The 16199-nt window shown below is 44.3% G+C and overlaps 2 protein-coding genes across 2 annotated transcripts in view; one reads left to right on the top strand and one right to left on the bottom strand.

Moving 5' to 3' along the window:
* Positions 1-3563: 3563 nt before the first annotated feature.
* Tsr2 (TSR2 ribosome maturation factor) lies at positions 3564-12217 on the top strand. The gene is made up of 5 exons (XM_032889562.1): positions 3564-3665; positions 3838-3928; positions 7560-7651; positions 8501-8677; positions 8870-12217. The coding sequence occupies exons 1-5, from the start codon at positions 3582-3584 to the stop codon at positions 9002-9004; spliced, it is 579 nt and encodes a 192-aa protein (XP_032745453.1). The 5' UTR covers positions 3564-3581; the 3' UTR covers positions 9005-12217.
* Fgd1 (FYVE, RhoGEF and PH domain containing 1) overlaps positions 9604-16199 on the bottom strand; it is a 41585-nt gene continuing 34989 nt past the window's right edge. Inside the window, 6 exon segments of the mRNA XM_032889336.1 lie at positions 9604-10704; positions 11214-11246; positions 12303-12464; positions 12642-12767; positions 13099-13200; positions 13657-13687. Coding sequence (XP_032745227.1) covers positions 10393-10704; positions 11214-11246; positions 12303-12464; positions 12642-12767; positions 13099-13200; positions 13657-13687 — 766 coding nt within the window. The 3' untranslated portion in view covers positions 9604-10392.

Below are 16199 nucleotides of genomic sequence, written 5' to 3' on the forward strand. Positions count from 1 at the left end.
AGAGGTCCTGAGTTCAATTCCTAGCAACTTCATGGTGGCTCACAACCATCTGATGCCTTCCTCTGGTGTGTCTGAAGACAGCTACCATGACCTGCATACATTAAAACACCTCAAAAAATGAATTTTTTGCCTCTCAGGTGAGAGAGAGGGTTTTGTTGACCACTTCCAGAGCAAGCCTCTGAAAAGGAAGAGGAGGAAGAGGAAAAGGAGGGGGAAGGAGGTCAGGGTTAGCACACACCTTTAATTCCAGCATTTGGGAGGTAGACGCAGGTGGCTCTCTGTGAGTTTACAACCTGTAACCTGGTCTACAGTGTGAGTTCCAGGACAGCCAGGGGCCACACAGAGACCTTGTCAAAAGAAAGAAAGGAGAGAGAGAGAGAGACAGAGAGAGACAGAGAGAGACAGAGAGAGACAGAGAGAGAGAGAGAGAGAGACAGAGAGAGAGACAGAGAGAGAGAGAGAGAGAGACAGAGACAGAGAGAGAGAGACAGAGACAGAGAGAGAGAGAGAGAGAGAGACAGAGAGAGAGAGAGAGAGACAGAGAGAGACTCATTGAGTATAGCCAGCCATCATGCCCAAGACCAGACCAAGATTCATTGTGGAACCCAAACCCATTTTGGTGAAAGGAGAAAATATACGAAATACTATTACAAAATAAATGGAAAACATGTTTATTTTATGTGGCGCTGTTAAAACATGCATTCCATTCTAGTTCTTGCCTCAGAACAGCCTCTCTTGCCTTGGGCCCTCACCTCTGAAAAAAACAAAATGCCTGCTCCAAGTTCTTCCCACCGCTTTGGTGAAGAGCACCTCTCAGCTACTGGAACCCAAGCCCAAACCAGGGCCATTTAATGGAGGAGTCATAAGACAGCCAAAATGGGCTGGAACACCAGCAATTGAATGGCTGGCCTTGGAACTGAAATGGCATCTGTGTTTTGAGAGCTTATCAGGCTCTGTTTTTCAACACAACAGCTATTTTGTTATGGGTCTTGATTGGGTTTGTTTTCTCTGACACTTAAAGAATTGAAAGCAGGAAAAAAATTCTCAAGCTCAATAAGTAACAGCCAGAAATTCTCAAACGAGCAGATCAAATAAGCCTGGTAGCTAAAGCTTTTGTTAGAGGTGAGGAAACAGGCTACAGCAAGCACATGGAGCAAAACCAGATGGGGAAAAACAGGGAAGCTGCTTCCTGATGGCTTATTGATGTTGATGTTGTTGTTGTTGTTGGCTTTAAGTCTCTGAAGAGTTTTCCTCCCCAATTTAGGAGTTGGTCAGTTTGAAGAAATACAAGATGGCTGATCGGGCACAAACTCTTGGAGCAACACGCCTCTTTTATTTCGCCTTTTTGAACGGTTAAGCCAGTCCATCAACAGGCACCCCTACTGACAGGAGGAAACCAGCCCACCACCAGGTCTTTCAGCCGTCAGGGTATTTGTCCCAGGTTAGAGGGTGAGAGAGGTAACCTGCCATGAAGGGAAGAAGCAAAGCTTTCTGGTCTTGGAAGTTCATCATCTTTTATTACCTTGTCATTGAATCTCTTCCCTACTACCCGCCTGTCAGAAATCTGTCTAACTTAGTCACCAATTTCTTCCATTCTGGGCTTTGTCCTCCAGAAGCTGAAGGATTTTTTTTGCCCTTTTGGTACCCTCTTTTTCTAATTTTTTGCCTTGTAAAAACAAAGTATATCCCTTCTACTTCCTAGTTCCAACTTGGCTTCTCCTCTATTCTGTATGTTCAGATGAACCATCCTGCTGCCTCCATCTTTTTTTTAAAGATTTACTATTTATTATTATATATATAAGCACACTGTCACTGTCCTCAGACACACCAGAAGAGGGCATTGAATCCCATTACAGATGGTTGTGAGACACCATGGGGTTGCTGGGGGATTTGAAACTCAGGGACCTCTGAAGAGCAGCTAAGTGCTCTAACCACTGAGCTATCTCTCCAGCCCCCTGCCTCCACACTCAAGGTTTAAAGGCCATCTATATATAGTAAAGGCAAACTAGGGTCATTCCTGTTAATGATTAAACCTCTGTTTCTGGCGATTGACTATGCCCCACCTGCAAAACTTTTTAACTATAAAATGGCTCTTGTACTGCCTGTTCCAGGAACAGCAATTCTGGCCTTGTTTTGAAAGTTATTTACAAACATCTTGCAAACCTACCTTGTTTCAAAACCATTGTTCTGGAGCATCTGTTGTTCTGAGACCTGGTATTATAATTGCCTTGACTACCTTGCAATCATATATCTTGTTCCAGGGGAGGTTGTTATGACTAACTTGTTATAATTATGTTGTGCTTCTGTAACACCCTCACCCCTGAACTATAAACACCTTTATTTTTTAACACAAAAAAATTTGACTCTTTGAACCCCACTTTTAGGGCAGGCAGACTGTTTACAGAATTTAAAACTGTTTTCATTAATTGCTTGCTTTTAATTAATGTGGGCTAATGATTTGGGTCAGGTGGCCTTTCCCTCCAACTGAGGAATTAATAGTTTTCCTTTATTTGTACCTCCCAGGAAGTCTTGGGGAAAGTAGATGTTTGTGTGAGAGAGAAGACAAATACTGTATTAATGACAAAATGTACTCATGTTGCTGGCTGTAGTGTTCTGTATAGCTGTTGTAATGCTGTTTCAAAATGTATTTTTCAACTGCCTCTTCATCTACCTCCTCCTCCTCCTCCTTCTTCTTATTTGTCTTTTGAGCAGGGTTTCCAGAAACTGGCCTGCTGTCATCATCATCCTCCTCTCAGCCTTCTCGCCTCCTCCTCCTCCTCCATGTTGGTCTTGGAAACAGGTTTTCTCAAGTAGCTGTCCTGGCTGTCCTAGAACTCATTGTAGACCAGGCTGGTCTCAAACTCACAGAGATCCCCCTGCCTCTGCCTCCCAAATTTGTTTTGTTTTGTTTTTTAAAAGATTTTCTTGTGTGTGTGTGTGTGTGTGTGTGTGTGTGTGTGTGTGTGCGTGCGTGTGCACTGTCGCTCCCTTCAGACACACCAGAAGAGGGCATCAGATCCCATTATCGATGGTTGTGAGCCACCGCGATGTGGTTGCTGGGGACTGGACTCAGGACCTCTGGAAGAGCAGCCAGTACTTTTAACCAAGGAGCCATCTCTCCAGCCCCTGACATGTAGTTTTAAATTTTTAAAATTACATTTATTTATTGTGTGTGCGCATATGTGCCTATGCATGCCATGACACATGTGGAAGTGAGGGAAAATTGCAGACGTCGGTTCTCTATTTCTATCCTGTGGGGCTCAGGGATTGAACTCAGTTCTTCATGATTGGCAGGAATTGCCTTTAACTGCTGAGCCTCGCAAATGTAGGTTCTTTCGCCCCCTCTATTCTTTTCCCCTTTCCTTTTTATTTCAGCTATGCTTCCTAAGTTCTCCTTTCATTATTAGGATTTACTGTAGTAAGTGATAGCATCTACCAGTGACAGCACTTTCCACTGTTCTGGTCTTGCTGCCAGATCATCAGAAAACTAAACTGCGTTTTGAGAATCGGCTTTCGGCTCCTTTTCCCTGGAGAGGTCGGCCGTGCGATTGGGCTTCCTGGGAGCCACGTGATCTAAACGGATGATGGCGGGCGCCGCGGAAGACATGCGATTGCTCTTCGGAGCTGGCGTCCGCGCTGCGCTGGAGGCTTGGCCTGCTTTACAGGTAAGTGAGGTTATGCAGGGGGTAACGGTTAGGGCTGGGACAAAATAGAAGCTGGCCAGGCAAGGCGCCAGAGCCATTGCTGGGCGGTGTAAACGGCAGACTCCCAGGGCAGGCCACGCCACGCCACTCTGGTTTCCATGCTGTCATGGTTGCCTTGGGCCTGTGTTCGCAGATCGCTGTGGAGAATGGCTTCGGGGGCGTGCACAGCCAGGAGAAGGCCGAGTGGCTGGGGGGTGCAGTGGAGGATTACTTCATCGCCAATGGTGAGTGTGAGATGTTGCTGTCTGTCGCAGTGTTGAGTGGGGGAACCTCGACCTAGAGAGCCCGCGTTTGATGAATGAATCATGACTTTGGGATCAGAATTGTGTCTTTAGAGTGTTTTGGAGGCAATGACACTCAATAATTCTATTAAGCTGGAGAACATATTTTGCCTTCCAGAGAGTCATTTTCCTAGTTATGGAAAGATCCGACGAAAAGAACTATTCGAGTCGTATCTTGTAACTTAAAATTGCTGGATTGGGGGCGGGGTGCAGGGGAGGGGACAGTTCTGTGGACAAAGGCTGACAAGAATAACAGCCGAGTTTGATAGCTGGGACCATGTGGATGGAGAAAACTGACTCACTTAAGGTGTCCTCTAATTCTCCCTACACAAGTAAATATAATTTAAAAATTGTTGGGTGAGGAGTGTAGCCCAGTGGTAGAGCACTTTACTAGTCTGCTCATGTCCCTAGGCTCCAACCTTAGTGCCACCAAAACTAAAAGCAGTACCTCCGATAAAATAAAAGGCATCCAGGCCCTGTGGTGTAGGCCTGTAATCTCAGTTATTCCTGAGGCAAAAGGACCTCAAGTTCAAAACTAGCCTGAACAATCTCATCATGACCTTGTCTCATAACACAAAAATAAAATACTTGGAGATATAGTGCATGCTTACTACATGTGAGGCTATACACTACCACAAATGAATAAATGAATGAAAGAAGCAAATATTATAGTTATTAAATTTGTATCCAAAGCCTAGCATATGGGCCATGTTTGTAATTCTAGAACCAGGGAGACTGAGATAGAGGAATTGCTCTGAGTTTCAAGCTCCATACCCCAAAACTGTCCTGATGATAAAGGGTTGGAGAGATGTTCAGCTGCTAAAAGTTCCTTCTGATCTTCCAGAGGATGTGAGTTGGTTTCCCATGTCCGACAGCTCACAACCACCTGTAACTCCAGCTCCAGAGGATCTAAAAAGTGTTCCTTACCTGCCCACATGTGCATATGCAGGTAATTAACAAATAAGTAAAACAGGGCTGGAACGATGGCTCAGCACTTAAGAGCATTTGTTCTTGCCGAGATCCTGGGTTCAGTTCCCAGCACCTACATGGTGTTTCACACCTATCTAGGACTCCAGTTCCAGGGGATTTGATACGATCTGCTGTCCTCTCTGGGCACCAGACACATACATAGTGCACAGGCATCCATGCAAGCAAAACAGCATTCACATGAAATAAATAGAACAAAACTCCTCTTCCAAAAGATTTTAGGGTACTATAAGAATTAAGCATTTTTCACAATCTGGAATTCTAAAAGTCTTAGCATGTCTTAATTGTGGCCAGCCACATTCTAAGTGCCTATGCTTGGTTAACCACATATGGCCACTTCTACAGCAAAGATCTACATCTCCATTTTGTCTTTGTGGGGTATAAGAGAATAAGAGGACTTGGAGTATTGCATGCTGGGTTTTTTTTTAAACTCTTCATTAATATCTTAGTTTTGAGGATGGTATTAAGCAGAGTCACAGCTCAACATTTACAGTCTAGTGAGTGATTTCCGGTAAGTAAATGAGTAATTAAAATACTGGGCGGAATGTGTTATGATAAAGAGGAGCTCAGAGTTCTTCAGTTACCTGAGCCTGAGGAGAAGCTTTTTTTTTTTCTTTCTTTTTTTTTTTCCAGAGCTGGGGACCGAACCCAGGGCCTTGCGCTTGCTAGGCAAGCGCTCTACCACTGAGCCAAATCCCCAACCCCCTTTTTTTTTTTTTTTTTTTTTTTTGAGCAGGGTTTCTCAGCCACTGGCTCTGATTGTTTTAACTCACTTTTGGTGATGGGCTGGCCTCAGACTCAAAGACATCCTACCTGTCTCTGCCTCCCAAGTGCTGGGATTAAAGTTGTGCACAGGTGAAGATGAGGGGTGTGTGTGTGTCTGTGTACAGAGACATCTTGATAGTAAAGAGTAAGAGATAGAAGGCCTTCTGTGACTTTGCTTATAGAGATATAAGGCCAGAGTCTGTAAAATTCAAGCTATAGACTTGTCTCATTAGATGTTCAATGAAGAAAAAGTTTCTCAAGTCAAATTACATAAGCTCTTTTTCCTCTAGCTGCTATTATTCTTAGTTACTACTAAGAATAATACCAAGTAGTAGTAGTAGTAGTAGTAGTAGTAGTAGTAGTAGTAGTAGTAGTAGTAGTAGTAGTAGTTTGGAGACAGTCTTTCCTTCTATAGGCCAGACTGCCATGGATTTATATTCTTCGTGCCTCATTTTACTAAGTACAGGGTTACAGGTGTGTGCCATCAGTCCTGACTGTTTTCCATTTGCTTTTTATGGAGATTCTCCTGTCAAACTCAGCAAAATTGAGCTGGGAATGTAACGCAATTGGTAGAGTATTTATCTAACATAAGAGGCCCTGGGTTCAACCCCTAGAGCCACATTAAGCAGGCATGGTGATGCATGCCTATAATTTTAGCACTGGGGAGGTTAAAGCAGGAGGATCACCAGAAGGAATTCCAAGCTAACCTTGTACTATACAGGGCATTTGATGCTAGCCTGGGCACTCTTGAAACTCAAAATATTTCCCAAAGGCAAACTTCACAATAGGTGATAAAATTCATGAGCAGATTCTAAGGTAAGTAATATGATGGTGTTTGCTAGCTTGAAAATTCAGAAGGTAGTTGGTGTAGAAATTAAGGTCTAACATAGGACAGTGGCAATGGCCAGGGAAAGGAGAGTATTTGTCCATAGAGGGGGAGTTGGAAAAGAAAGATTTATGATGAATGGCAGGGTAGATTAGAAGCCTCTCATTGGATAGAGGAACCCTGGAGGATGAGATGCTGGTTTGGAAGACAGGATAATAAACCTGGCTTTGGATATGGGGATTTGAAGCACCTGTCTAACATCTGAGTAGATCAATTAGTCTAAGTAGAAGAGAAATTTTGAGGCTGTAAGATTTGAAGGGCAGGTAAAAGTAGAAATGTGGAAGAGTTATGTCTGGGACAAGGCATATAAGGTAAAGAAAGCTAGTCTTTCATTTAGGAAAGAAAGACCATGGACCCGTAAGATAACTGAGGTACAGAGTCTGAAGGCAGTATTGGGGTTATGATTTCATTTTTGGAAGTAGTGCATCCAGCTGAGGGTGTAGTTCAGTGGTAGTTTGCCCAGCATGTGCTTGACCCTGGGGCTGATCCCCAGCACCAAAAAGCAATGAAGTCCCATGTCCATTTCTTCTTACTCAATGCCCTTGAGTCTCTGGACTCCTTTTTTAGTGGAGCCACAGTTGTGAAGGGTCTCCATATTTCAGTACTTCAGCTGTGAAGTGATGCAAATTAATAGTAGGAATCTCATCTCCCTTGTGCCAAGCATTGTGGCCAACAAGTCCCCCCCAGTAGACCCTCCTGGAGGTTCTATTAGCCTTTCTTTACAAATGAGAAATTGGAGGCTCTGAGAGAACCAGCTTGCTCAAGATCGCCTTGAACTGAGGTCAGGTAGAATAAACAAGTAAAAGAGGGTGTTTTAGTGAATAAAGGGTCACTGGATCTTTACCTACCAACCAGATATAGCAGGCAGGTATTTAAGAATGGTCAGGGCTGATGAAGTTGGACTTTGGTTAAAGGGTTCTGTCCTTTCCTATTTAGCTGACATGGAGCTGGAAGAGATAGAAGATTTTCTTGGGGAGCTGATGACCACTGAGTTTGATACCGTTGTGGAAGATGGGAGTCTGCCCCAGGTGAGCTTATGGAGACAGCTGCTAGCCCCCTGCCTGCTCTTTCTCCCTATTTCCTGTTAGGGACAAGGCTCTTGGTCGTCATTCTTTTCTTGAGGTGTAGACAACATTCCCTATAGCCTTTTCAAACATTACCTTTATTTTTCTCCTTATATCATTTTCAACCATGTATTTTCCCCACACCCCACCAGCTGGGTTGGATCAAATTCCATCCCTATTCTAATAAACACTGCTCATCCTAGTGAGATGTCTTTCATTTTGCATCTTCAGTCCCTTTTTTCCTTTTGTTGACAGTGTTTTACTCTCTAGCATGGGTAGCCTAAACTGTACTGTGTAGCCCAGTCAACCTCAAATTCATAGCAGTCAGCATGCTTCAGTCTCCCAAGTAGTGGGATTACAGCCATGTACCACTTAGTCAATTCTAGTACTTTCCCTTCTAGGAGGCCCTCATTGAAGGCTTCACACCCTCACCCAAGCCCTTCAGTTGTTGTTGCTTCATTGAACTTTGTTGGGGTTTTTTTGAGACAGGATCTTACTATGTAACCCTGGGTGTCCTAGAACTTGCCATGTAGACCAGGCTGGCCTTGATCTCAGAGATCTGCTTGCCTCTGCCTACTGAGTGCTAGGATACAGATGTGTTTTATTGACAGTGTGTTACTATGAGGCCAGGCTGACCTCAATCTCAAAATTCTCCTGCCTCAGAGGTCTCTCATTTATATGCATCCACCACTGTACCTCTTCTTAGGGAGAAAAGAGCCCTGAAAATTCAAACCCTCCCCCTCTACTCTGCTCTAAACAGGCTGGCTTTATAGTAGATTGATAAATCTAAGTTTTGGGGTATTTTCTTGATAGGTGAGCCAGCAACTACAGACCATGTTCCACCACTTCCAGAAGGGTGATGGGGCTGCTCTTCAGGAGATGACCTCTCACATCAACCAAAAAAAGTGCAAAGTCACAGCTACCCCACTTAAGACCGCCAAAGAAACTGATGTGGCAGAAGATGATGTGGACAGCGTGGAAGAAATGGAGGTGAAAGAAGTCCTGTACTTGGGGCGGGGGTTATCCCCAAATGTGTTCTGGAAGAGTGCCTAGATTCACAGGGAAGTGGTGGCATTTTGAGGGAGTGGTGTTATTTCCAAGGATAGCTCACATAGTCATGGAAAACTTGGGAGTAGAGCCTGGGTAATGTACTTAGTTATTTTTCTTTCATTTTCCTTCCAGGTGACAGCTACTAATGATGGGGCCACAACGGATGGGGTCTGCCCCCAGCCTCAACCTTCTGATCCAGACTCCCAGACTATTAAGGAAGAAGATATAGTTGAAGATGGCTGGACCATTGTCCGGAGAAAGAAATGAGCAGGGCAGTACATGTTTTGGGCCCTTGTTTGTTGGGTGTTATGAGAGACTTATAGGAGCTGTTTTTGGGGGACTATACACCTCTGTTCTGGAAACCGTATCCCTTCTTTGTTCCCATCCTTCCCTTCAGGGGAAGAAAAGCCCTAAAGTCCTTGGTTGTGGGGTTGATGAGACCTATTCCAGCCCCTTGAATCTTAAGGTACCATATGAGAGATGAGACCAGGTTTCCCAGCATAGTACCTCCTAGGTGCAGTGAATTGGAAGATGGGTGATAGGTATGGATGTGGTTGTAGAAGCCAGGCTTGTGGAAAGTAGGCAGGTACATTTATGGAAAGGACCGGAATTCCACAGTGGGAGGCTGGCTGGCTTGGCAATTGTGAGAAAAGCATACAGCTGGAAGAGAGATGTAGAAGTCTCTACATTCCCCAATGTCCCCACCCTAGCCTCCCACAGAGCATTCCTCAACCGACCAGAATTTGCATCCTCCTGGGAATTCTCCCCCTTGAATACCCTTGAGAGTTTGAAGGACTTAACTAAAAGTGGTGAACTTGGGAAAGTTGGGCTGTTTTAAGTCCAGGGATGAGGCTTTAAGATCTTAATAACATAACACTTTCTTGTTTAATTCATGATTTAACCTTGGAATCAGCTTTCTGAGAGCTGAGCTTCAAAATTCATCAAGAGAGTAGTTTCTGCACCCTCCCATCTCCCTTAGTAGCCTGGGACTTCGGACAAACGGACGGACCATAGCAGTGCTCTGAAAGTTACTGTACGCCTGAAATAAACTGTATTTTTCTTTAAAAAACAGTATCCATTGTCCTCCCCTCCCGCCCCCCATTCCCGTCCTGCCCAGTGGCCCTGCCATGGATCTGGACGATAAAATACTGGATTGCTTTGGGGCTAGGTAGAAGCTATAAGCCATGGGAAAGGCAAGAAGGGTCTAGTCACCACCCCATGTAAAGTCATACATGTGAAGACACTGGCTGAGGAGGAAAGGGTGGATTGGGGTCCCAGGGTCAGTAGCAGAGCTGGCACTTGAATCCAGGTCTCCTGCCTCTGGTACTTTTGTGGGGAACTAGATGAAAGTAGGATCTGTGGGATACTGGGAGGAAACAGACTAATTCAAGTGAGTCTAGCAATTAGCTCCTGCCCTCCCTGGGGACAGGGATTTAAAAAATTAACATCAATGTAGGAATAGTTTGTCTTTCTTTTTTAAAAAGCCCACATTTTGTGAAAAGATGAATTAAAAAACCCAAGACCCAGCATTCGGGATTGAAAGTGCCCTTGATGGGAATTCAAGTATTGACTGCATTGGGAGTGGGCTAGAGCCCCCAATTGAACATGGGCAGCTGGAGTGTGGGGCAGGAACTCCCAGTTCCCCCCCAAACCCTCTAGGTCTTGTCTCGGGTCTGGGAGGCTTCAGGAGGTTCAGCAGTGGCTCCTGAAGCTGCCACTGGTGTCTCCTCCATCTCCTTGTCCTCAGACAGTGTGGGCCCTGGGCAGAATGTGTCCCCACGGCCCGCCCTGCCAAGCACAGCCATCCAGCGCCGCTGGAGTTCTTCTGTCTCTGGGCTGAAGTACCAGCTTAGGTGGCTCTGGGTGATCTTGAAGACATGCCTCCTGTCTGGCCGCTCCCCTGCCTCAGGAGGCCCCACCTCAAAGCCAATGAGGGGCAGGCTGCGTTGGGCTTTCACATCCTGGAGAGGAAGGACAGAGAGCTAGTGTCACTTAGGGCCAGACAGTATCCTCTGCCCAGTGAAACAACTTTGCACTGTTCTGCTGTTTCCCTCTGTGAAAAACACTGCCTTCACTGTAATGAACGTAAAGATGTCTGAACTGGAACTAGAAGGCAGGCTGGTTACATGTCTATCTCCTCCCATGCCCAAATCAACTGCTAATCTTTACTATTACAGATGCAGTTCTTTCGCTAGTTCCTCTATCTGCCTATTCCGTTCTAGTGCCACACCTAGAGGAGGCTCCTGTCTCTGCTCCTCTTTTCTCCAGAAAGCCAGACTTCCCACCTCACCCTCATTTTCCCCGTATCTTGGCCTCCAAACACTTCTACCTACCTGCTCTGTCACGTAAGGATAGGGGTTATTTTTCCCTTTGCTAGGCTCACCCTGTCCCTGCAGGACAAGGCATACAGGAGAAGGGCAGCCCAGCTTTGTCAGATAGCTGGAAAAACCTGAAGGAGTAGGATGCACACCTATGAGGGCTCCATAGATGTACAACACCAGGGTTCATTCTAGGAACCACAAACCATGTGGCCCATCCTTTTCCCACCCTTCTCCACATATAGTTTGGAGGCTGCAGATGGCCTTTATTCTCTCAGCCACTGGGGCCTGTTTCTGTGATCAGAGGGCACAGGACAGGGTACATCAATGTTGATGGAAAGCTTTGCTCTTGAGCCCAAACAGCCCCATAGTTATGGACTATGTCTCCAGACAGAGGTAGCAAAACCGTTAAGTCATAGCTAAATGATTTGGCCTTTGTCACTGAGATAAGCAGAGTGAGGCTTAGCTGCTGACTCTAACAACAATAAGGGGTATGCAGATTTCAGTGGGGACAGTGAAATAAATGCTGGCCAAATACTCTTCAAACCAAGGGACATTCACAGCTAACTCTTTTTCTTTCATTATATACTTACTGCCTACTCTGAAAAGTCCTTCTAATGAGATTAATGGGATGGTGCCTAACACCATCTGTCTTAGAGTCCTAATAGATGAAAATACAGGACTTCTGAGAAGAGCACAGAGGGTGTTTATGGGATTGAAATTAGCATAAACAAGGCATTTAAAATAGTTATGGTACAGAGAGCTCCCTTACATTTTGGGATACCTTGATTTTACTTAAAAAAAAACCAATCTGCCCACATATGTGTATATTCATGGTCCTAAAAGATAGGATCAGTATTAACAGTCGCAACTTCTGGGTAAAGCACTATGTCTTATTTTGTGTTCTTATCCTATTTCACAATTTAAAAATGTACTTAGTTAATTTTTTAAAAATCCTATAGGCTACCCTATGTTATGCAGTGAGATTCTGTCTGAAATAAAACGATACCTAGAAGCATTTTTCTGGTTGTACAACTTAGCCAAATACACTCTCTGCGTTTCAGTTTCCTCATATGTAAATGAAGGATACGGGTATCGGTTGTTCAGTTACTGTAAGAGTTAAGTGTTTAACATTCTTTAATAAAAATCCTTTTAACCCTTACACTCATTCTCCTTGTCTCAAGCCTGATCACCTGATTAATGAGTGCTTCCCCTGGCTCAGTAACTAGGGCACACTTTCCTCTTACCTCTAGGATGGACCTCCTGCGCTGGGGTGTATGTTGGCTACAGGCTGGACTGCTCCCGGGTGCTCCATGCAAGGCCACATAGCAATCAGTGCACACACGGTTGGAACGATTGTTGTCATAGATGAGTCGTGCTCGGAACTCAGAGCATTTCCCACAAACCACCTGGGGCAGCAAGTGGGCAGGAACAGCTTGATTGCCTTTGGCTTTTCTCTTCAAGTGTATCAACTACCATAGCCAACTTGCAGCCTCCTCCTTCTTGGAGGGTACCCCATCAGAAGTGGGCCTTTAAGCTGTCAGCCTGACCCCACCTTAGCTCTGCCCCTGCCTCCCAACACTCACATGCCCACAGGCCTTGCAGTGGTGCCTGCGTTTGGTGATGGAATTGAAGGGCTCCTGGCAGCGCATGCACATGGTGACTTCCTTTTCCCGGATAGGCGTAGGTGCCCTCTTCCCAAGATCCACGTTCTAGGGGAGGGTTAGGGCCCAGGTCAGAGACAGCTCCTCAGCCCAGCCCAGCCAGCCCACCTTGCCTCTGCTCTGAGGCTTAAATCATCATGGGGTTGGGGAGTGCATATACATGTCTGGTTCCACCCCTACCATACTATTATTGGAGGCAAGTCCTTCACTTTCTGGAGTGCAATCTGCAGCCCTACTAGCAGAAGAAGCGGCTTTGAGGGCCTGCCTGCACCTTGCCTCTCTACTCCCCTATTTTTTCTGGGAAAAGGAAATATCATCTCAAGAAAAGGTGGAAGCATTGGAGCTTCAAGGGATCCCAGTACTGAAGGTAGACTCTTACTGGAGAGTTAGGGGGAGTATCTTCATCATCCCTGTTTGTTGAGTTCAACAGTTTGAAAGTCTCCAGGGTCTGTTCATGCTTCAGGAGGGTAGAATTGATGGCCTGGCAAAGAGGTGTGAGAAATGAGAGGTCAGATCACTCCATCATAACGGCCTATCTCTGCCCTCACCACACCGTCCTATGCCTTAGCCTAGACTTCTAGGCCCAGCTCTGTCCTCACCACGTATGACTGAGAAAATCCCTCCTTAAATCCAGGTCTATGACTGGTAATTATCAAATGTGGGAAGGGGAGTGGTGGCTGAAAAACCTCTGAAGGCCTTCCTGGCTGCTGGCTAGGTGCAAGCTTTTACAAAGCTTTGTTCAGAGGAGCTGACTTTCTAGAAGAATGATTCTATCTGCCCTCATGACTTCAGCTTGCTTATCTGTAAGAGTGTGATAATGGCATCTGTGGAAGGCTGGTGTCCAGACCTATTCCGTTTATTTTTAACTATATCAGTCCCTAAAAGATCTGTTAATAAATACCCTTCCAGACCCCTACCACAAAGCCTTGGGTGTTACCTGGACCCAGTCTTTCTTCTCCTCATCAGTCCTTGCAGGGGAGAAAAGAAAGGAGTTGAGTTAGGCAGGTCAATAAAACGCAATCTGAATGGTATTTTAAGTTATAGGACCTAGGCTTCACTACACTTCTTCACTTTATGTAACCTTGAACAAGTCACATAACCTGTGATTATTCAACAATGTCTTCCAGATCAAGGAGCTCATGATACACTTTAGGAGACAACACAAGGGGGATCAGTGTGGACTCTAGAGGACATGAAGACTGAGGAGTCCAGAGAAGGGGACATACCTCAGCCTATGTTGGAATGGGACTTTTAAGAAAGGTTTCCAAAGGGAGGTGCTAGGCCTCAGAGGGAAAAAGGTGAAGTGTATGTAAGAGTAGTGAACATACATGAAACTATATCTGCTAACATGTCAACTTTGCAAAGGGAGGCAGGGTTTTTAAAGATTTATTTTATGTATGTGAGTGCACTGTTGCAAAGTAGGACCCCTTACTTTGCTATCTCTTATCTGGATTCTTACTTTCCTTCCACATTTACATTCTGCTCTTCAAATGTATTTTTCTAATAGGAAATCTGACTACATCATTAGGTCCACTGTGTGAAAAAGTAAAGAAGTGAAACAAGTTATGATGTTGAGTCACTATTTAGGGATGTAGGATGCAAGTTAGTGGCTGAGTGCTTACCTAGCATGCAAGGTCCTTCCCCAGAACTTGCAATATACATGCACATGCACATGAACTGATGAATTGTAATCAAATGTTTGTTAAATCCCATCTGTAGTATACTTAAGACCTATGCATTTCAATACAGAATCTGCCAAGAAAAGAGTATGGCGGTGATACTGAAACAAACTGTAAACTCTAGTTAATGATTTTCTACTAATGCCAGACTTTAGAGGAGGGTTATGTATGGTAAGGCTTGCAACTTGTTTTGAAATGTATTTAAAATTAAAAGGCTCAGTAGTAAAGGGCATGTAATCTTGCAGAGTTCAGTTCCTAACACCCACACTGTGTACCTCATACCACCTGTACCTCTAATTCCAAGGTGATCCAATGCCTCGGATTTCTGTGGGAAATGGCACTTGCATGTGCAAACCCATACACAGATACACACACACACACACACACACACACACACACACACACACACACAGAGTCATTGGATATTCAGTTTTGCCAGCACCATCTGCTGAAGAAGCTGTCTTTTCTACAATGTATGATTTTAGCATCTTTGTCAAAACTCAAGTGGCTAAGTCAAGCATGGTGATTTATCTGTCAACCTAGCGCTTAAGTGGACACAGGATCAGGAGTTCAAGGATGTCCAGTGTTCTGTAAGGCTGTCTCAAAAAACCAAAAACTAAACAAATTAGTTGACTATGGCTCTGTGTGTGTGTGTGTGTCTGTGTGTGTGTGTGTGTGTCTGTGTGTGTGTGTGTGAGAGAGAGAGAGAGAGAGAGAGTGTGTGTTTATTTCTAGGTCCTATATCTCATCAATCTAAATGTCTATTTTTGTGCCAGCACCATGTTATTTAATTATGGCTCTATAATATACGCTGAAATCAGGCATGACGGTATATCAAATATTGACCCAGCTCCTAGGTATATATATGAAAGATTAGCATACCACAGAAATTACATGCCTATCTATGTTTATACTATTCACAATAGCCATTATGTAATTAGCCCTGAGTTGTCAACTGACAATTAGATAAAAGTGTATGTGTGTGAGTATGTATGTGTGTATTAGGGAATTTTCATGAATCCATAAAGAATAAAATGTTATTTGCCAGAAAATGGATGCAACTACAGATCATTATATTAAGTGAAATAAGCCAGATGCAGGAAAATACATATCATGTGTTTTATCTCATTTGTGGAGTCTAGATTTTACATATATATACAAAATCATTTTATATATGACATTGAAGTAGAAGCAAGACTGTTAGGGGGAAGAGTGGGGAAGAAGCAAAGGGAGGGTTTGGATATAAAGTATGGTCAAAGTACAGGATATACATACTTGTATGAAAAATGTTTTGCCAGGTGTGGTGGCACACGCCTTTAATTCCAGGACTCAGGAGGCAGAGGCAGGCAGATCACTGAGTTCAGGGCCAGCATAGTCTACAAAGTGAGTTCCAGGCCAGCCAGGGCTACTCAGAGAAACCCTGTCATGAAAAACAAAAACAAACAACGTATCATGCACAATGGTCAGATATCAAGAAGAAGCATCAAGCATTGGATTGGTGGGTGGCTAAAAGTATAGATCTATGATATGCTAAATATAACACCATGTTAACCCTTGTAGACTCTAAATGATGTATTAGTGCTCACTGTAATTCTTTCTAGTTTTCTGTACTTTGGAAAAGGTTCATAATAAAATGTGGCTGCAGGTACTGGGAAACAGCACAGTGATTAAAGCGCTTGCTATGCAAGCATGAAGACCTGAGATCAGATCCTAATAGTTACACAAAAGCTAGAAATTGTGGCAAATATCTATAAGCCCAGCACTGAGATGGGAGTTGATCTGACTATATATTCATAAAAAA

Source organism: Rattus rattus, chromosome X (genome assembly GCF_011064425.1).
Source record: "Rattus rattus isolate New Zealand chromosome X, Rrattus_CSIRO_v1, whole genome shotgun sequence".
Lineage (NCBI taxonomy): Eukaryota > Metazoa > Chordata > Mammalia > Rodentia > Muridae > Rattus > Rattus rattus.

Excerpts from the sequence above, each read along its gene's own strand:
- Tsr2 (XM_032889562.1), top strand. The coding sequence starts at position 3,582 with ATGATGGCGGGCGCCGCGGAAGACATGCGATTGCTCTTCGGAGCTGGC. Across the intron at positions 3,666-3,837 it reads AGGCTTGGCCTGCTTTACAG|ATCGCTGTGGAGAATGGCTT; the intron begins GTAAGTGAGGTT and ends CTGTGTTCGCAG. Across the intron at positions 3,929-7,559 it reads GGATTACTTCATCGCCAATG|CTGACATGGAGCTGGAAGAG; the intron begins GTGAGTGTGAGA and ends TTTCCTATTTAG.